Raw genomic sequence first — 22,421 nt, 5'->3', positions numbered from 1 at the left:
CCAACCTCAACCCATGACCAACCGGCAGAAGCGCTCCGCGTATGCGGAGGCACGGTCCCGTCTGCGGTCCTTCGGCTCACGCCGCAACATCGGGCAGCTGGAGCGCAGGTGGTCCGACCTGCAACGGCGAACGCCCCGCTTGCTGGCATGCTTTCGCATGGAGATTCAGGAAAGTAAGTGTTATGTATTGTGGTTTTAATGTTTGTGTTTGTGGGTCAAACTGCGTGTGCATGTTTTCCTGTCTGTCCTATTTATTATTTGTACTCATATCTGCGTGTGCATGTTTTCCCTCTATTTCTGATTTATTCATTCTACTGCTATTTGGCTTATTTGTTGTTTTTTTTTTTTTTTTTTAGTTTTGTTGCCCGGATTTGTCCATAACTAACCGCAATTTCTTTGTCATATTTTAGGGGGACAGCCAAGACTCCGCCGTCACCGTCCGTCCAGACGGCGTTCCCGGCCACTATCCCCAACCCCCAGCCAACACTTCACCCCAAATCTTTCCCCTATTCCCCACTCCTCCCCATCCTTCCCAGACCCTCTCCCGGAAATGTCGGGCCTCCTTCCCCTCCGTCCCACTTCCCCCTCTCCTCCACCCACCCCTCTTCCAATTACCCCCTCCCCGGAGTCCATCATAACTCCTCCCCATTCTTTGGGGAATGACGGATCCTCCGAGGAGGATCATGGAGGTATTTCCGGAGCTCCCGTTTTGGCTCCCGGTATGTTTTTTTTTTTTTTTTTAAAGCACAAACTGTTTGTATGTAATCATGTGTCGTGCCTTTCTTCGTATTTTTGTGGCTTGACTTTTGGTGATTTTGAAGGTTTGCCTTTACCTCTTCCTGGTGATTTCAACATACACATATCATACCTGTGGGAATTTGTACCTAGGCCTTGTATTTTTGCCAGCCCCCCCTTTTTTTTTTTTTGTTTGGGTTTAGGAGTGATTTGGTTGTGTTTTTTTTTTTTTATGTGGATTCCCTATTGTTGTATTAACCCACACACTTTTCTCACCCACAGAGGAACAGAGGCGTCGGCAAGAGGTGGCGGATTGTGTGGGGCAGATGCGCCAACATGTCATCGGCATTCTGGTGGCCCTCGACCGGCTGTCTGGCCTCCTTCGGCAGTAGTTTTTTTATTTTTGTTATATTTTCCAAATAAATTTATTAAGACAAATATACGTTGTGGCTCATTTTTAAAATACAAAACCAAGATAGTTTAGCATGACATAAGTAGACTGTTCCTGCAAGGATTTCCCTTTTTTAAAAGTTAGATTGTGTTTTGTCTTTGTATGTCAAACAGACACAAGAAACACATAACAGTAACAATGTCATTTCCCTTTTTGGGTGTAGTGTCAATTACATATTTCTACATTTTACAGGTTCCTAGTTGGTGCGCAAGCTGCTTAGGCCAATCTTACAAATCCCAAGGTTGGGCCAGGCTTCCTTTTGGTGTGGGTTGGGAAGCTGAAAACATATTTCAGTTTAGCTCAACTGGCGTCAGTACTGGTTTACCCCTTAGTCAAATGTAACTTGTGTTAACCTGGTTACACTTGCTGTTAACGTCCCAAAAAAGGAAGACCATTTCACTCTCCAAACATTTATTCACAACATAACAGAGAAAACAAAGTGGTCACTCCCAAAAAAAGAACACAGTGATAAATTCAAATACAACACATACCAAGAAATAATTAAATAAAAACAAAAAATCAAGAACTGGTTGACGAAGGACCATGCCAACATGATTCCACAAACATGGCGTTGCGATATGGGTTCCAGAATATATGCCCAAAAGGACCAGATCCAGGTTTGGTAAGGGTAGCAGGAAGTAGTGAGCGTTGGAGTGCCAAAGATTATGTGAACAAACAGAAGATGGTGAGAAACAAAAAACAAAATTAGATGTTCGCAAACAAACACATTAGGTATAAACACTGTAGTTTTGTTCAAACTTACCTAAAAAATCTGGCCACCACATCATCGCGTATGGCCCCCCCACATACTGACCTTCGACCAACCTCGGGGGGGCCATCCTCAGGTAAGGCATCCTCTGGCTGCATTGGGACACCACTCCTTATGGCAATGTTGTGAAATATCCCACACAGGACCACAATTTTAGACACCATATCCGGCACATACATGAGCTCGCCACCAGAGCGGTGGAGGCATCTGAATCGGCCTTTTAAAAGGCCGATACAGCGCTCCACCACTTGCCTGGTGGCTGTAAGTGCGGAATTATACGCACTTTGTGGCCCTGGTGTGGGAGCCAAATAAGGAGTGAGCAGCCAGGACATGCAAGGGTATCCACTGTCTCCTGTGAACAAAAATAGACCACATCAGGAACACTGTGTATCAAGCTTAACATTGTTATGTACTAAAGGTCTCCACTTACCCAGAAGCCACGCATCACCAGCTTGTAGGTTGGTTAATTTCTGCCATATCCCTGATTGCCGGATGCCGAAGGAGTCATGAGCACTTCCGGGTAATTTAGCATTCAGGGACAGGATCTGGAGGGAGGCATCACATACCACCATTACATTCAGGGAGTGATAGTGTTTACGGTTTCTAAATATTGCCTCCAGCCGTGCTGGAGGCTGAAGTGGTATGTGAGTACCATCCACAACCCCTATGATGTGTGGGAAGCCAGCTATTTGGTAAAAATTGGCCTTGGCCACACTAAGGGCACCCATATCCAAAGGCATTTTAATAAAATGATGGAGGTGCTTGAAAAGTGCCTCCATCACTGCCCTCAGGATCCGGGAAAAGGAGGATTGGGAGATGCCCGCCACTATTCCCACCGTTGTTTGAAACGATCCTGAGGCACAGAAATGTAACACCGCCATAAATTGCGTCAGTGGTGGTATTGCTGTTGGACTGTCAATTTGCCGCTCAAGATCACTTTCTATTAATGAGAGAGTGTCTATGATGATTTTGGGAGGTAGACGGTAGCGTCTTAAAACCTCATCATCGGGCATTCCAAAAAGGGTGACACGTGTTCGAAATATCTGGGGCCTTGCATGCCTACGATGCCTACGCCTGGGACGAGTTTGAGGTTGGCCGTCTTCCGGGAGCAGGGCCAGAACAATTCGCCCCAGATCTACCTGAAATTCAAAGTTTACAATGTAAGGCTTTTGAGCCACCCCAAAAGTAACATAAAACAACTTAGCTTTCTGATACCATCCATAGCTGCTTACATGCCGGGGTATTGTCATGATACGTATAAACTGTCAAAAAGCCAAAAATGAGACATCAAAAATTTAGAGGGTGAATTTTTGTTTGTCAAATTGTTGCAAGCCAACACATAAAATAGGCGAAACACACATTTGGCCATCGATGAAAACGACATTGCACACCGTACGTCAAATAGGGTTCAAATGGACCCCAAAAATGGAAAAGGGAAAAGCAAAACTGGTTTACATGATGAATAAGCCGCGAAAAATGCGTTAATTAGTTCGCAAATGCAAGTCACTACACCAACAGTCAAAAATGCGTTAATTAGTTCGCAAATGCAAGTCACTACACCAACAGTCAAAAATGCGTTAATTAGTTCGCAAATGCAAGTCACTACACCAACAGTCAAAAATGCGTTAATTAGTTCGCAAATGCAAGTCACTACACCAACAGTCAAAAATGCGTTAATTAGTTCGCAAATGCAAGTCACTACACCAACAGTCAAAAATGCGTTAATTAGTTCGCAAATGCAAGAAAAAAAATGGACTTACCCAACTCGAATATATAAGATTTCCAAAAAAAAGGTCTTTGGGTCCGAAAGCCAAAACAAACTAAAAAAGATGAAATTAGTGTTAAAAAAAAATAGCTAACCAAAAAACAGAAGAAGACACCAATTGGCCACAAATTAGACTGCACAAAACTTACCAAATCAGGAAAGGATGGGGAAAAAAGCAAAAAAATGCGAACGGAAAACCAAAACAACTGTAGCAAAACCAAACAAAAAACCAACTCTGCCAAATCCTCCAACCGCAAACAACCAAATCCAACCAACTTAACCGCCAACAATCCAACAACCCAACCTCGACTCCACACACACCAAGCCATAAATAGTGTTTATTTTCCCGCACAAATTAAGGATGAATCATAGGGACGCACAATCAATGATGCGGCCGCAAACAAAGGACGCATGTATAAATACGTCACGAAATCACATTGAATTTCTGGTTGATTTCATTCTGGAAGCAGAGACATGGCTTCAGACCAGGGAAACAATGGCCAAAAATCCGGCGGTAAGGCCTTCATGCATTTTGTCTCAATGATTATTTTAAAACAAATATATTGGGCAAGTTGTGAAGTGGCTAAATCTGCATATTTACCCAAATAGGTGAGGAGGATGACATGGAAGAGACTGCTGGCCCCAGTCAACCCGCCAAAGCTGCCAAAAAAAAAAGGCAGCCACATTTCACAAGCAAGGAGATGGAGGTTTTGATCCAGAAGTGCGTTGACATCCTGCCCCAGGCAGCCAGGAATATGAGCCAAAGCCAGAAGTGGAGAATGTGGGAGGAGGTCGCCGTTGCTGTCAATAGGGTGGGTGATTATGTCCGTCTAGCCCGGGATGTCAAACGGCGGTAAGTAAACACTTTCCCATCCTATAAACAAACCCCATTGTAAAAAAATGGATAATGGTTCCAATTTCATTCCACAGATGGGCAGACTTCAAATATCGTCTCAAGCAAAAACTTGCCGACAGGGCTAGGCATGCAAGGGGGACAGGTGGGGGTCCCACCCCTGTGTCATTGGAGTTGACAGACTTAGAAGAGCTGGCACAGGGGTGTGTGCAGGCTGTGGAGGTGTTTGGCGTGTCCAACATGGATACGGACATGCCAGACTTTGCGGCTCCTCATGTTGGCCAAGGTAAGTCTTGTGATGTCACCAACTCTGAAATGCTATTGTGCCAATATGTAGATTCTAATGTGAGTCTTTTCGCAATTTTCCTAACAGAGACAGAGGCGGATGAGTCTGCTCCAGAGGGGAGCCTTGGCCGCAGAATTTCTGCTGGCTCTGCAGGGGAGGAACCAGTACATCCGGCTGAGGACCCTGCAGAAGCCAGTCCAGGGCGTGCCCCCTCGCAGGCAGTGGGCCTCCTCACAGAACTCAATTTTAAATCGGATTGCCATACGGAGATTCTGCAGAGGATGGACGCCAGTCTGATACGGGTGGCTGAGGCCCTGGAGCAAAATGCTGCGGCCAACGTGACCATTGCTCAGGCCCTGGCGGAAAATACCAGGGCCAACATCCGCATCGCCGATGCCCTGGAGCAGCTCGTTCGCCAGCACATGGTGGAGCCGACCTCCCTTCCTGCCGGAACATCCGGATCCTCCACCTCTGGCACAACATCAGCCAATCCTCCAAATGTGCCTAGCCCTGTGCCTAGTCCAGAGGCCACAACATCTGCCTCTGGACAGGCCAGCCCGATGGCATCCCGGACCCGGTCTGGCGCCCACCCTCACCCAGCCAAACGGGCGAGAAAACGGTGACAGCAATGGCGACTTTTCCCACACTCCTTCTGTGCTTGGCTCATATTCCTTTCTGGTCAAAACTTCCCTCTCCTTTCTTGTGAAATGTTTTTACATTTGGTATTTACGTTTATGTTAGCAGTTATGGCTTTTTTTTTTTTTTTTTTTAATATCTTTGCCACAAAAAAAAGGCCAAAAAATATTAGGCCAATTTGTTTGTGTTTAAACAATAAATTTAAAAGAAAAAACTGACATTGTATTGTGACATTATTGTACAAATGGGTTACATTTAATCCTGGCCCTAAAGGCAAAAACTGACCCTCTTAAAAAAAAAAAAAGGCCTCTTTAAGGAACGTTTAAAAAAATCACATAGCGATGCAAATTCCACAGTAAACCAAAAAAAAGGGGAGCTAATTAAAACATGATGACATTATTGTTACAATAGGCCATAACCAACAAATTGTGGCCAAAATAAAACACCCAAAATGTACGCTAATTGATTGTGTAATCATGACATTAGCAGCTCTGATTTCCACCTGCGTACGCTTTTGTGCTATCCCAATAAACTGCTTTCCAAACACATACCAAGCCGGTTTTCAATCCAACACTAATTACTTTACTGACCAGCCGCGATTAATCGCAGCACCATCGTTGAGTCCCGGGACGGAGGAGAAGGCCATCGCCAATGTGGTCGAGTAATCCTGACCCTAAGCTGTGCGAGCATTTTGAAGGGAAAGCGGATGTTCCAGTGACGTGTGGGACGGTCCGAACACATTTGACGTTCGCATCTGCTAATGTATGTACGCCCCAAAAACGCCTCGCCACGCCTGCGTTTTTTCATCTCCACCCCCGGCAACACCCAAAAACGCCCTGTTCTGTCAATCACATTTGACATGTCACTTCCTGTACGCTATTTTAGGAACGAGAGAAAAAAAACTCGCAATCTGCCGTACGCACATGCGCAGTGTAACACCGACGCATGCGCGGTTAGTCAACATCGGAACGCAACGAGCGTACTGTTGGTAACGTGCGGCTCTGAATGAGGGCCAAAGATGTCTTTCATGAACTGAAGAATTTGTAGTACATTGATCTTTCCTCATCAATTTTTTTAAGAATCAAAACATTAAAATAAATAAATAAAAAATAAATAAAATTTTAAATCTCAGGATGCTTTACTGTTGGCATGACACAGGACTGATGGTGGCGCTCACCTTTCCTTCTCCAGACAAGCATTTTTCCAGATGCCCCAAACAATCTGAAAGGGGATTCATTAGAGAAAATAACTTTATCCCAGTCCTCAGCAGTCCAATCCCTGTACCTTTTGAAGAAAATCAGTTTGTCCCTGACATTTTTCCTGGAGAGAAGAGGCTTCTTTGCTGCCCTTCTTGAAACCAGGCCATCCTGAGACCATTCATGTGTGGTGTTGCTTCTCAGCCAAGGGAGTGGGATTACTCACAATTTTGCCTAAGAACATAGCCATGAATAAAGATTGGTACCAAAACAACCTCCAAGAGCAACTTCTTCCAACCATCCAAGATCAATTTGGTGACAAACAATGCCTTTTCTAGCATGATGGAGCACCTTGCCATAAGGCAAAAGTGATAACTAAGTGGCTTGGGGAACAAAACATCGATATTTTAGGTCCATGGCAGAGAAACCCCCCAGACCTTAATCCCATTGAGAACTTGTGATCAATCCTTAAGAGGCGGGTGGACAAACAAAAACCCACAAATTCTGACAAACTCCAAGCATTGATTAGGCAAGAATGGGCGTCCATCAGTCAATATGTGGCCCAGAATTTGATTGACAGCTTGCCAGGGCGAATTGCAGAGGTCTTGAAAAAGAAGGGTCAGCACTGAAAATATTGACTCTTTACATATCATTGTCAATAAAAGCCTTTGACTTACCATAGTAATATCTGACAAAAACAGTCTAAAAACACTGAAGCAGCAAACTTTGTGAAAGCCAATGCCTGTGTCATTCTCAAAACTTTTGGCCATGGCTGTATGCACATACATATGTATGTGTATATATATATATATATATATATATATATATATTGTGATATGATTGGGGTAGAGGGTCCCTCTCCTGGGGTAGATGGATGCCTCCTTACACACACAGCAGCCAGGAAACAGCACTCCAGTCGTGGATTTTCGTGCAAGATGGTCGGCACCAGTTTTTATTGTGCAACATCAATAATCAAATAAACAGAACATAAAATAAATCCTAGCCCGGCTGGGCTCTAACTAGACAGTAAGTTCCGTCACTAACAGAACACTAAACTAAGTTCATGTCCACAGTACCTTCTGGTTTGTAGCAAACAGTGTCTCAGTAAGCTAGCTAACCTGCGGGCCTGCTCTCCCAGGTATGAGACACTGCACCAAGACATTACACAGCTCTTATGAGCCACTTCCAGGTGTAATCACTCATTAGCCTGCTCTCAGGCTGAAAGGCCTAACACCTGAAACGGCCCTGTGGTTGGAGCTCTCCCTTCTCTCTCAGATCCACACCCCCAGGACCCATTCTCCGGCTTTTACCAAAAGCCAACACTCAAACCTGTTTGTAAAACAGACTTCTCCTGGGGGCTAAAACACATAGGACAGGAACCTGGGACACACATAGAAGCCATTCCACACTTCTCCAGTGCTTCTATCACAATGTATATATATATATATAATATGTACATCCATATATAGTATACACACATGCCCACACACACTGGTTGCGACACTGAGCTGGCTCCCTAATGACTTTGGCAAGCATTGTTCAGAGTATACACACTGACTGGGGCAGACTGGAGCCGCAGCTGCCAGGAGATGCTGATTGGGACACTGGGAGCAGGCTGGGCTTGGGACCGGTAGTGCTGCAGGGCTACTGGGGGCAGAGGTAGCCATGGATTTAGTGCGGCACTGGGAGCAGTTCTGTCTGTGCTGCCTGGAGCTCTGGCTGCAGGCTAGGCTGTGCGAGGGACTGGCGGTGTAACCTGATCACTGTGAAAACAGTGATCGGTACACTGGGGCAGACCACAGCTACCTAGAGCCGTGGCTGTAGTACAGGGCTGTGCGGGGGAGTGGGGGTGCTGCGTGGCTACCCGATCACTGTTGAGCGCGGTGATCGGGAGAAAATGGAGGCAGAGCAGGGGTTGCAGAGGGGCTGGAAGGTCCCTCTGACATAGGCAGCAGCGGGAAGATTAGCTTTCTGCAGCCGCCTAGTGGGCATTTCTGACTGGTCTCATCAGATGCGACCATCAGGGAAAGCCCAGCCTGGTGTGGTCGCATCTGATGCAACCATGCCAGGCAAGTGGTTAAAGAAATTCTAACTCCATATAATATATTTGCTTAACTATGCCTAGAACATGGAAATGCAATTGGTACACACAGTTACATGCTTTGTACATTTGGGGCTGTTGCAGAGTTGAATGCAAGTCAGATGTAATTACTCCCACATTGCACACAGGGGACTAAGGGCCTGATTCAGAGGTTGATGCATTTAAAACCTAGAGCTCAAGCAAGTGATGATTTAAATCTGCACGTGTCCGAAGCGCACTGCATATGCATCCCGATGGTTACCGCTGGGGACGCAGATTGGGATTGCATGGAGATCCATGGAATTCTGATAGGCATTCCTGTGTGGTGACTGGGCAGTGGCCTATGTCAGCCAGCATGTCAAGGGCATGTCAGTGTTAGGGACTGCGATGGAAGATACAGTTCCACTAGCACCAACGGCCATGTACCATCAGACATTCTGAGCAGCTCTCCTCTGACAAGGCCCAAGAGGAATCCCACAGCCAGAGGGGGAGGAGCGGGTACCGTTTACCCTGGCCTGCTAAACTGGCCCAGTGGAGGCCCGGATCCGCCGCTCCCCCCTCCTATCAGTGGCTGGGCTGCAGTGAGTAGAGAGAGACTGCTGCTGCTGAGCACCAGAAAGGAGGGGGGAGAGCATTGGCACTCATCACGCCTCCCCCCCAAATCTGGATCCTCCTGTGGAGCGCATGGTGACGATCTGCAATGCCGCAGATAATACTTTCATTTTTATTTATTTTTTTTCAGGGGGCATGGTCACGTCTCTCTACATTAGGTCACGCCCCCTGTCATTACCTGGACCTGGCCAAACTCTCTACTGCCCTGCCCACAGCACACCTGCACGCAGACACTGTCACCAACAGCTGTCCAAGAGGACACTACACCATAAATGGTGTGACTATCCAGCTCCTGCCAACGCAAGCTACAGATCCCACATGCATCAACTGACAGAACACATATCCCCACAGCAAGGTATGTCAGGACTGAGGTAGGAGCCAGATCCCTCACATAGTGATCCGTTTTACTACCAATATAGGACACATTCCAGTGTCAGTACCAGCCACAAGGCTGTACATTGTCAATCATAAAAAGCTTGGTTAAACTATACTGCTCCTCTAAAGGGAGTAGGCACTTTGTGTTCTGAATACACTGTAGGGCGCCGTCTCCCCCCTCAGAATTCTATCCCCCACATACCAGTAAGTTTAACAATTTTTCATTAGTTTTCATGGTGACCAATCCAGGATCTCTGAAACCAAGAAATAAGACTGTCTCAATACCACTTAACATTTATGCCAAGAAATTATTTCTGGTCATGGATTAAGAGCAGACTCCAAGGGGTCAATTCTCACTTTCCCTTGAACATATATCCGCTGTACACACCAGGCGATGCACTATAGATATATCGCCCATTCAATGGAACGGGCGATATACGAGGGCTCACTGAAGAGTAATGAGACTGCCTCTGTTTTTCTGTCCCATAGGTAGACGTGTCAATGCTATGCTGGTTATTGTGAAGCTAATTCATCGATGTGTCTGAAACTGCAGTTGGATTTCCATAGTCTTCTCTGTTTGGTCACAGCGAATGGAAGATCTTCGTATGTTTCATCATGGAGGAAGACGTGTCTGTGTGATTACATCAGAGATGTGTGATTGAATTTTGTGTGAAACTTGGAAAAAGCGGAAATGAAAATCATGAAATGTTACGGCAAGCATACGGTGGAGAAACAATTAGCCGTGCTGCAGTATTTTGGTGGTGGAAGAACTTCAAAGAGGGTAATACGCGAGTGACTGACAAAGCGCGTTCTGGGAGACCATCCACCTCGGTTAAAGATGTCAACATTGCCAAAGCTGCGGAGATGTTGCAAAATGAAAGAAAGTTATCTTTACGTGAACTTTCGGGCTTTACTTCTCATTCAAACAGTTTCAGCATATTGTGACAAAGGAACTGCAAATGCATCGCGTGTGTGCCAGGTGGGTACCCAGAAATGTCACAGAACAGCAGATGCGATGACGAGTTGAATCGTGCAAAAACACCGTTCGAATGTCGGAGAGGATACCCGATTTCCTGATGATTGTTTCAAGTAACGAATTGTGGATTCATCATAATTTGAAAGAAGAGAGAAAAATGTTCAGATCCTGTGGAGTCATCTAATGCTGAATAAAAATATCAGTCTCATTACTTTTCAATCAGCCCTCGTATTTATCAGTGTGTACCCAGCTTTAATCACTTACAATGGAGGCCATACTCTGGCGGAGAATCTGCCCCTGGCATGGGCTGGTGCAAGTTTCGATTGTGGGACCGATGGTGGCATACCAAATATGATTTTATCGTCTAAAGACGCTGAAAATTGGCGTCTCAGTCCTTGCACATTCAGATGCACAGCTGTACGCTAGTGAAAGGGTGTCACGGACCCAGCAAGGAACGCACGGATGCAGACACACGCACCCAACCGCTGCAAGAATATGCTAATGAATGCATACGCGCGGCAATCGCAGCACAAAGATGCAGACGCCCAGCACTACATAATGCTTCCCCCTTTACTCTCCACTAACGTCCATACAAATGTGCAAGGCTGAGAAAACATTGTGAACATCGAGTAACATCGGAGCCGCACGCAGACTAAAAGGTAGACCTAACCCTGCCGCAGGAGTTGAAAGACTTAATGCAGGGAGAGGGACGCAAGGCTGCATCCGGCATCTCAGTGGCTAATTTATGCACGCCCCTGTAACAGGGTGCGAACGCACTGGCACGCCTGTGTTCAACCGACCACTCCCTGTATCCACCCACAAACGGCACTTCCTGTCAACCACTTTTCCCTGGGTCTGAGTTTTCATTCTTGCAGACACTGAGTGGTTTGCGCACTGTGATCCATACGCATGCGCATATCGCGGACATCGGCCCGATTGCGTGCGTCTGCATCCGTGCGTTCCTTGCTGAATCAGACCCAGAGTATTCTGTAGATCCTGTTCAGGACCCTTGGACTGAACAGAGGTACAGGTGAAACGAGGAGGCTTTATGTAACTCCTGCTCATGAGTATAACCAAGAACACTACACTAATGCCAGAGCAGGAACCACAGACTTGTGATGTGCAAGGATGTTAAACTGGAACTGTGGTGATTACCCAGGTAACTGGGAACTCCCTCGTCTAGTGACCACTGAAGATCTACCAGACCAGGAATATGCTCCAAACACAAGGTTGACCCCGGAACTCAGAATAGCATAGTACTGGTAGATAGGAAAGAACTCAGGCCAGGAATCAGATCCTTATGTATCCAGGCTACAACTTGAAAAAGCTTTAACCCTGGCACAGCTCTGATGCAAGATCTGGAACCAGTGCAGAACTCAGAAACTGAATGTTAGGAAAAGTAATACAGAGGTCTATTTACTAAGCAGTGTTAGGAGACAGAGTGAAAAGTGATAAGGTGCCAGCCAATCAGCTCCCAACTGTCATCTCGCAGGCTGTATTTGAAAAATGACAGTTGGGAGCTGATTGGCTGGCACCTTATCACTTTCTTGTTACTTTTCACTCTGTCTCCTAACACTGCTTAGTAAATAGACCCCAAAGTCTCTGAACACCTCAGTGCACAGACTGTATACCTCACACTGAACAACAGCCCTGGAACCAGCACCCTTCTCTAAACCAGAAAGTGGATGTCTCCTTGCACGCAGTGGGCTCACAAGCTGCGTATGCAATCGCAGTGGCTAATTTACGCACGTACAGGCACGCCTGCGTTTTTCCGACCACTCCCCCATCACCACCCTTAAACACTAACAGCCTGTCACTCACTGTGCAATGGATTCCTCTGTGCGTGTGTAAGCGCAGCACGAATGCAGCGCATGTGCAGTTTATAAGCATGTCTAATAATCACTCATGCTACGTACGTAGTTGGATTTGCGATCGCTATTGAATCAGGCCTTCAGTCTCTTGTACGAAGCTTCAGTCACTCATCATCCACAGGTTCTCTACTGTCCTCAGATTATGTATGGCTGGCTTTATCTTCATGCATCCCCTTCTCCCCAAAGTGTTCTGCATAGTCAGCAGACTGAGCCAGTGCAAGGGAAGATTATTGTGTTTGGCTGTTGTCACATCCATTTTTCTAAAAAAAATATATTGTCAATAAGCATTGAGTTTGTTTCCAATCAGTACAGACACAAATGTGTTGAATGCAACATGATAAGAATTCTTACCTTACTCCTGGCTGGCTTTGAGGCTGCAGTGCAATTGCACTTACTGTATGTTGGATGTAGAAAAATGTCCAGGCTTCATTGCTGCCAAAAGTCAAATGCAAAATTTCTAGAGGTGAGCGGTTTCCATATGTTAGATTTAAAAAAAAAAAACTTGACACAATCATCACTTTTTGTGATGATTTGTTTGAGTCATATGTAAACATATTATGTGATTGTTCAAAGGTAATGTAAAATGCTTGTATACATGAAAAAAACAAATAATGCAGACATGTAGATCTCCAACAGGATTTCCCTCATATGCCCTCTGCCCAGTAGATTTTTCCTCACGTTCCCTCTGCCTAGTAACTTCTTGCCCACCAGATGTTTCTCTGTCCAACATCTTTTTTCTCACAAGCCCCACTGCCCACTATTTCTTCCTTACATCTGTCCATCATTTTTTTTTCTCATATACCCCCACTGCTCACCAGCATTATTCTGACATGCCCTTCTGCCTTCCAGTTTTTCTTTCATGTACCCTTGTCCAACAGCTTTACCCACACATACCTTTCTGCCCTCCAGATATTCCCTTATATGTCCCTTGTATATCAGTCTTTTCCTTACATGCCCCTCTGCCCACCAGATTTTCTCTCATATGCTATACCTGCCACCAGTTTTCCCTAATATACCCATCAGCTCCTTCAGTTCCATCAGCCTTTTCCTCACATGCCACCCCCTGCCTACCTATATACCCCAAATTGCACTTCTACTTACCTGAATCCCTGCCATCTCTGCACAGGAACTGCCACTGTGTATTCTTCCTGTAGCTGCCATTACATGTCATACAGTAGACAGCTAAATAAAGTTAGTTAGTTTACTCCTAATGCCCAACCTAATTATGATTAATAACCGTAACAGATCCCTAAATACCCAAAGGTGTTCACCTTACAGTTTCTAACACTGATTCTAGTGCAATAGAACTAGACGGATATATTTAGACTGAGGAACAACCTCCATTTCTTTATATACTGTACAGTACAAATGTACATCTCACAAGTTTATGTATGTTATACTGTTACTCTATGCCTAAAGCTTGTCTTTCGCCAGATTGCAGGTAAACAGGAAGAATGAAGTGCAAGTGCTGGAGGATACTGGCAGCAGTTTTCAGTCGATTACTTTTCAGCTTACATGGGACCCTGATGGTAATTCTAGCAATGGTGATAAAGGACAATAAAGCATATTTGATACTTCTAACTGGCATTGTTCTATTATTCGTTGAGATGGTAGTGACACTACAGGAAACCAAGAAAGGAGAATGGAAATGGTAATATATCTTAGTCTAACATTTGTATTGTGGTTTAGATACCTAAATGATGTAAATGTTTTTAAAGTAAGGATAATATAAATATTACACATAGTTTCGCAATATATTAGAACTCTAAACTGCATGTTTGCCTAACTATAATGTACAGGAGAATCTGTCTCTTGTTGCCTTTATCTATTGTTCTGGATATTAGACCAATAGAGAGCTATGAAGAATAACAGGGCTGTAACTTGGAGTGTGCAATCAGTGCCTCCACCATGGGCAAAATGCAGACGAGGTAACGCGTTTGGTGCCCTCGTGGAACCTGCATATGGCTTTTAGGGTATCTGGAATGGTACTTTGAAGACTAAAGAGCTGCAAAATTAGAACATGCTGAGCACTGAGCTTCCTGCTCCCAGACCCTTCTTCTATGAAGTCATGTTTCACATGTATTAGGGGCCAGGTATGGCAGAAGTGCACTGCTATGGCCCTAAAGAAATACATACTGAATAATAATACTGGACAGCAGAGGTAGATATTCAGGAATAAAATATAGCGCTGTGCTTGGACATCACAAGAAATAAATTACAAAAATAAATTAGTAGTTTGTCATTCAAGCATGACAGAAATCACTAAATGTAACTGATAGTCACCGCAGAGATTGCTGGTACATGGACTCAGGAACCACGAGGCACTTCAGCTGTAATGAGAGTTGGTTCAAGTCTTTAAAGTTGTGTAAATGTCATAGGAATCAGAGATAAAGTGCTAAGGGCCTAATTCAGCAGTGCACTGCAAAGCAGGGTCAATGAGCATTTTGGTACACTAATTCAATATGAGAACAGAGAGGGGAGTAGTCACAAAAAAAAATAGAGGTCAGAAGCTGACGTTATAGAAATGCACAACAGCACGCTTACAGAACAAACACCTAGTACTGACTGCAAGGTGAATGCTCACTATAAGTGACAGTTGGCATTGTTTCAATCCCCATTGGAGATCCATTTTAGCATATGGGCAATTCTCCAGAATCTATCACTTATCGAATTCGTCAAAGTAAACAATCCCTTAGTTAGCGCCAGTGGTATAGCTAGGGTAGTGTAGGCTGCACCAGACTTGTTGACGACTAGTGTCTATGGCTTCATGGGGTCTGCGCCGCACCATATGCCTGAAACAACTTAAAACGTGACTTATCAGATCATGCCACATGTTGCCAGACCTCCAGGGTCCAATAAGCAACATCACAAGCCCAGGTGAGGCACTGTGTCTGGAGTCGTAATGGTAACTCTGGTGGGTCTTCTGCTCCCAGATCTCATGGAAGCTAAAGAAAGTTGCACTGACCTGCTGGATATGTGTCTGGTACCTCCTGCTATCTGTTCCTTATAGTTACTACATTGAGTGCTTTGTAATCTATATATTGTCTTAACCTCCATCTATTTTGCCCACAAAAAAGATTGTAGCTCCAGCAGGTGATGTGGATGGATGACTAAAGCCTCTACTCAATTATCTTCAATATACTGCTTTAAGATTTGAGTTCTACAAGAAAGGATAATCACTGATCACTCGTATATGCTATGAGGTCGTAGTGATTTCTAGTCACCAACAAGGGATATCAGGCACACTTTCTAAACTGAACACACTATTGTTTAAGCCATTTTCCTGATGAAAGCAAAACAAAATCAGGTTGCTCTGGTCAAAAGGATTATGTTTTGATAACCAGGACATTATTGTACAAGGACACTTTGGGGAATAGACAATATCCAGAACAAGTATTTCATGATGTGTTATACATTTTGAAATATTATCAACTGATTTTTCTTAAACCATAGGTCTGATTTTATAGGGAAGCCATTAGAAATTTCAATGTGTTTTCCACCAGCAAAGAGTAACTTGAACCAAGCCTCTACTGATATAATTTCCCATTAAAGAAAAAATCAACAAGAGCAACCGTATAAATCAACACGTCTTTGTATTGAACTCTGAGTGGCAAGGAAGTATAACAATAAGAGAGATTTAATATCCTTTTTGGTGCTTAATGTAAGAGATCAATGACCAACTTGAGTCTGCTCTGCCCTCTTTAAAGAGCAAGGCATTTATTTTTCATTAAGCACACTAGGCATTCCATTGGAATTGCACAATATAAACATATGTCCATTTCTCTATGGCGTTGCCACTTTCCAGGAGTTAAAGGACCTGGTACAAATCCCACCTGCATGGGCCCAGAATCAGAAGTCTGTGGGGCAGAAGAGAAGATTTGCGGCTCACTAGGAAAATTACAATGATTACTGATGCATATCTTAGAGTTTTCTCTACGCCTCTTAAACGTTAATCAATTGCAATACATCAGTCCATAAATCTATACACAAAGAAATATTGTGACCTAATAAGATGCAGGCTTTAACGTGCTTTCAAAATAAGCACCATCAAGCTTATTGATATCTGGAAGCAAACTATTTGCGCTTCTTAAATTTAACACATTAATGTACATAAAATGGAAACCGATACTTAGTCCTTATGTTACAGTATGGATGACGAGTATAGTTTTCCTGGTTGTTGTATTTATCCTTTATCTTGAATTCTCAATCCATGTAATAAAAGAGAACAAAAAAAACCAATGGTGTAGATCGTTTTGGTTTTGCGCATGGATACACAAGTCACTCTAAAGGAAGGAATATTTCAAGTGCCTTAACCCATCACCTTAGTATCGGGAAGGTTATACTGACGCACCTAATTTACACGTTATTTTGCAAGATTAAAACATATAATGGTATCTTTCAAAACTGGAACCTATAATCCACCCGTATATATGGATTTATATCATCCCTTTTTTCATACCATTACTCACAGGACAAATAATGAAAAGATATGTATCATGGTTTCTTAATATTTCAGCAGGTTACTGTATATAGGGCCGGATTAAGACCCACTTGCAAGCGCATTGCGCTCGCAAGCGGGTCGATGGTGGCCCAGTGCGCACACGCGGTGTGCACGAGCCCCATAGCGAGTGAGACCTTCACTCGCTCCGGAGCTCGCAGCAAAACAGGGCGGCTGACGATGTTGATCGACAGCTCGCCTCATTTTGTAGGCGGGGAGGGGGGTGGCTGAACAAATGGAGGCGTTCCCAAAGGACTCGTGATGTCAGTAGTGGACTTCCGGCTCTATTAGAGCTGGAAGTCCACTCGGCATTGTGAGTGCTGAGACCCTACCTTAGGGTCTCCTCGCAATGCCGATGGTCGCGAAAATCGCAACCATCTCCTGCCCGCTCGCACTAGCTGTGAGTGGGCACCCACAGCTTAGCGAGCGGACAGGAAAAAAAAATACTCCCCACCCTGATTCAGAGCGTGCGCTTGCATATAGCGAGCGGCTCTGAATCAGGCCCATAGTCCATACTCTCCACCACACGTAAGGATACAGATAGTGTGTGCGTACCCTTACTCAAAATAGAAATGGATCCGATATGCACATAAAGGTATCTTTATCTTGATCATCACGGTCCATTTTTCCTTTATACATTCAGACGGATGAAAAAAGATGTAACGTTGACCTTGTTCAGAAGGTGTAAAAAATATAATTTAATCACTAAGATATTAAATTAATCCAAGATTCCAAAGGCATATAAAACAAACATCGAAACTGAATAAAAAAATCTCAGAGTGGATGTTGAAATGTGCAAAAGGACCTGGTAATGTTCAAAAGTCCGGACCACCGTGGTTCTAGGTCGTTGCACTCCGCTTATCACACCAGCCTGTACTCTATTAACCACTATCAGTCCATGAATCCTTCTTAAACTGAAAAAGGGCCCTTTCTGGCTAAATTATATTTCTCATCATTATTTCAATCTTTTCTCAATTGGTGTCATTTACCGGCCATCTTCCAGTTTACTTCACAAATGTGCATGGCCCTTGGCATAGTGATTTAACATAGGGTCTAGTCTTTCTAAAAATAGAATTACCAAGGCCAAGTCTTGGCCCTATAACGAGGTTAACACAGGTCCCACTTTTAAGTATCAGAATGATAAACCTGTGGCTGTACCTGAAAAATTAGATTACATTATGCAATTGTGATCTGGTCCCATCAAATGTGTATGGTGTTCCACTACAGGATATGGTGGGGCAATAGATCATTGAACAGCTTGAGTTGCCTGCAATTCATCAACTCTTAATTGCACTGCTGTTAATTGACCTTGTAATGACTGAATAACTTGAACAAATGATGCTTCTATCCATTGAGCAATATTCCCTGTGGAGTCCATTTAGTGGACTAGATGTTTATGTTGCAGATCTTCATTTCAACGGTAGGAACCCAAAGGAAAGGATACTAGCATAAATATGACAATGCACAGTGAGCAATCACAATATAGTATGTTTTGCAGAGTTTTGCTTACCGGTCTTGTATTATTAGGTCAACAGTGCTCATATTGCGACAAACCCACACACTCGAGCGAAGGAGACGCTGTGGCTTTTTTAAGATCACTCTATCATTTTTTAATTTCTGATTAAGTTTAACATGGTTTTAACTTAAAATGCGGTCACCATTTATTCTTTTTTATTTTTTTCTCCACCTGGACGTTATACTTCCTCTACTTGCACACCTTGCCAGATATAACCTACGCAGTGCGCCCCAGATGGCTGCCTCGGTTGGTTCATTCTTGGGCAGGATGAACAAACACGTGGATGTATTAATTAGGGCATTTCATTTTCCAAATGTTTCAGTCACCCGTAAATCTCATGCCCGAACTGCAGCTCTGTTTGCTGTATTTACTAATCCCTGTTATGTAAAATGTACTTCCACCCCACTGTATGCTATACTGGTGTGCTATACATCCACTGTATGATATACTGGTGTGCTATACATCCACTGTATGATATACTGGTGTGCTATACATCCACTGAAGTGCATCCTCTATGGGCAGAATGTACTTCATGTGGATCTATTCACAAAGGGTATTTCATTTTGCCACACGTGTGTCAGTTTTCCCATATATTCCTTAGGTCCTTGTATGGTTTGTCACACACAGTGCAAGCTTCGTAGTGCCCCCACCATGGCTGCCTCACCTGGTACACTCGTGGATGGGATGAAAAATACATGGACCTGACTATTATGTTGGGACACTACTCCTAGCATCAGGATGCTGCAACCACCCATTTTGTGTCATCTCTTCTAGGAGTAACCTATTCCTCCCAGGGTAATCCTGCGTAGTGCGCCCAAGACGGCTGCCTCATTTGGTACCTTTGTGGGTGGAATATATAACCCATGGAAGTTATTTCCCAAAATGTCTGCACCAACCCTGCAATATGCTTATTATGCTCTCTAGGTTTCGATTTTAATTATCTCGGTGTGGTTTTCTATTTTTTGCAACACCAAATCCTTGTACAATGTACCATGTTTTCTGATGTCTGTAAAGCGACTTTGAGTCCTATGGGAGAAAAGCGCTATATAAATAAAATTATTATTAAAATTATTATATTCATAGAGTTCAGAAATGATACACAATTCAAAGATGCAAGCAGTCCAGGTAATCATGTTAATACAATTTGAGAGCAGAAAGGATGTTGTTGCTGTTATTCAATGTTCACAGAATGTGCATAAGAAAAGGCTCACAAAATAATCTTTGAGGTGAGCTCTTACTATAAGTGGTAGGGGGTGTGGCTCCAATATCCAACAGGTTAGATGTCAGTGCATGTACACACACCTGTACACATGCCTAGAGCTGGATTCCCATTTTAACCCTGGGGCATTGTTCTGGAATTTCTGAGAGTCATATGGCTCAGCCAATTTGTCAAAGTAACTGGCACGTATACTGAGATAGCGCAATATATCTATCTGGTGGTGAGAACACTGAATAAAGTGAGCTATTTTCAATCATAGTGCTTTGATAGAAATGATGATGCATGGTACCCATCTAAAAAGAGCAGTTTAGGCTGTACATCATCCACTGTGTTGCACTTTGTAAATTACCTCCTAGACATGTTTGAATATTATGTATTACTAAAAACAAAAAACTACCTGAAAAAATGACAAAATGTGTTTAAAGCAAAATATGCAAACATTTTTTTGATAAATATGCAATGGTTAATTCCATTCTTATTGCTCCATTTAGTAAGTTATAATAGACCAATGATACCAAGTAAGAGCATTTCTTAAACTGTGTTCGAGCACTAAATCATATTTTTTTGCTATTGTAGGTTCTCCCCTATGGTGTTTCTATATCTGTGCAGTGTTATACCCTCTGTCTTTGTGATGGAACTTGAGCTCCTAGAATACAGAATTCATCTAAGGAACACGACAAGTGATAAGTGTATTGAAAGTGTATGTATCTGATACATAAGTAGAAGCTGGAACATTTATGAATGGCTGCTTTTCGTTAGTGCCAAAATCCTGGTATATTTCAAATAGGAGAGTGAGTGTGCACACTCATCAAGATTCTTGAAATGTTTACTTTAATTTTACTAACTCAGTAAAGATATTTGTTCAATAGGTGTAATTGAAAAAAGACTGAAACTTGTACACTATGAGTTTAAGATATATAAATAAATATACTTGTTAATTAAATGTAGTCCACTTGAAGCTTGGACTCTGCCAACCTGTCATTCCAGGGAGGATTTGGTTATCCTGAGTGCCAGTGGCGAGTTGCAACTGGTAAACAAAATCCCTTTTCCCACTCTTTAATAATCACTTTTGCTGTCCAAATTCCAGTGATTGTTTGTTTCATCCCCAAAGCTACATGTCCCTGGACCAACACTGCTGGTTCACCAGTCTAACATCTCTGGCCATAGTAACTCGTGTCAAAGAGGGGTCTGTGGATGGATAGTGAAATGAGTAGGGTTGTTGGTGGTTATGGGGCAATGACCAGATCCTCCATTATATCAGCAATACACCAGGATTATTGTAGCATTGCTCTTGTGCACTCCTTCAATCTGGCATCGTATAATTAACAAGTATATATTTAAATTGTAAAGGTTTAAACAGATTTATACTAGTAAAGTGTTGATAGCTAGTAAGGATTATTGTTGTGTGGTATGAAAGTTCGACAGTAAAAAAGTTGACATTCAGAAGGTTGACTGATTTTGAATGTTGTTGATATGGTCATTAGGTTGACCATCATTCTGTAGACATGTATTTAGGTCGACAGAGTTAAATGTACAACACATGAAGAACACTGAAACGTTGGACTAGCCCTCTGGCATCTTTTGTCTTATTTACTACATAGTCCAGGAGCGTTGCCTATCTGGATATATATATATATATATATATATATATATATATAATGTATATTCTTAAGGATGAGTGTGAATTAATTTACAGTGTGTGTACAGTTGTGCACTGCACATATAAACAATCATGCAGCTGTATTTAAAGATGCATGCAAAATGTACTTGTGCCTAACAATGTAGATCATATACATGCCCATTTAGATTCAGTATAGTAATGATTTGTACACATACAGTAGCTGCTCTTTATGTAGGTCTAACGTGATAAGATATTATTTCCAATAGACTGGGAGCCAATTACAGTCAGTTTTCCACACAAGCCGCTTGTGAATGGCTCAGCGAGAAATGACCCACCTTTTAAAGAGCAGTTATCTTCAGAAATTTTTGTTTTACAATTTGGCCTACCTGATTTTAGAGTTTAATAAAGTTGTTAAAGAGTGTTTTTATGTTATATTAGCTTTTGTCCCTGGTGCTGCCTGTGATTTTTTTTCTCCCTTTCCTCCTGTATGTCACTTTCCTCCTCTCTCTCTCTCTTCAGTACTTCTCACCCACACTTTTTCTGCCCCCCTTTTTCCTTTTTTTACTCCAACTCTCTCTTCCCGTTGCTGCAGATCAGACCTCCTGCAGGAACATCAGACGGACGGTAATATCTGACCAGGGTTGGAACAGTGGGTGCTCATTGGTACCCGGGTGTAGAGCGTCAAGATGCAGGGCTGGAAAAGTCAATTTTGAAAGACAAAGGTTCCTTCATAATCCAAGTTTACCTGCTCTCTTGGTTCCTAGGCACAGCGGATTCTTCTCATGATATCTAGGGATATTTTTCTCTGGAGGTTCTCCAACTGATTCTGTTAGGAACACACCAGGGCTGGGACCCAGTTGGTGATTATACCATATGTGCTGGTGGTCACTGGGATTAATGCAACAGGTTCCTTCTTTACTTTCTCCAGAACCCGGAAGTGTTGGGAGAAGTGTGTGAATTTC

General features: G+C 43.3%; 1 protein-coding gene across 1 annotated transcript in view; it reads left to right on the top strand.

Annotated features, from left to right (window-relative positions):
* Positions 1-22,421, top strand: part of LOC148532190 (transmembrane protein 26-like) — a 73,958-nt gene that overhangs the window by 40,741 nt on the left and 10,796 nt on the right. Inside the window, exons 2-3 of the mRNA XM_088468204.1 lie at positions 14,040-14,256; positions 20,415-20,538. Coding sequence (XP_088324330.1) covers positions 14,060-14,256; positions 20,415-20,538 — 321 coding nt within the window. The 5' untranslated portion in view covers positions 14,040-14,059. The remainder of the gene's footprint in view (positions 1-14,039; positions 14,257-20,414; positions 20,539-22,421) is intronic.

Source organism: Taudactylus pleione, unplaced genomic scaffold (assembly GCF_031769625.1).
Source record: "Taudactylus pleione unplaced genomic scaffold, aTauple2 ptg000082l, whole genome shotgun sequence".
NCBI lineage: Eukaryota > Metazoa > Chordata > Amphibia > Anura > Myobatrachidae > Taudactylus > Taudactylus pleione.
The sequence above is the reverse complement of the archived record's forward strand: the minus strand, read 5'-3'. Positions and strand labels throughout refer to the sequence as shown.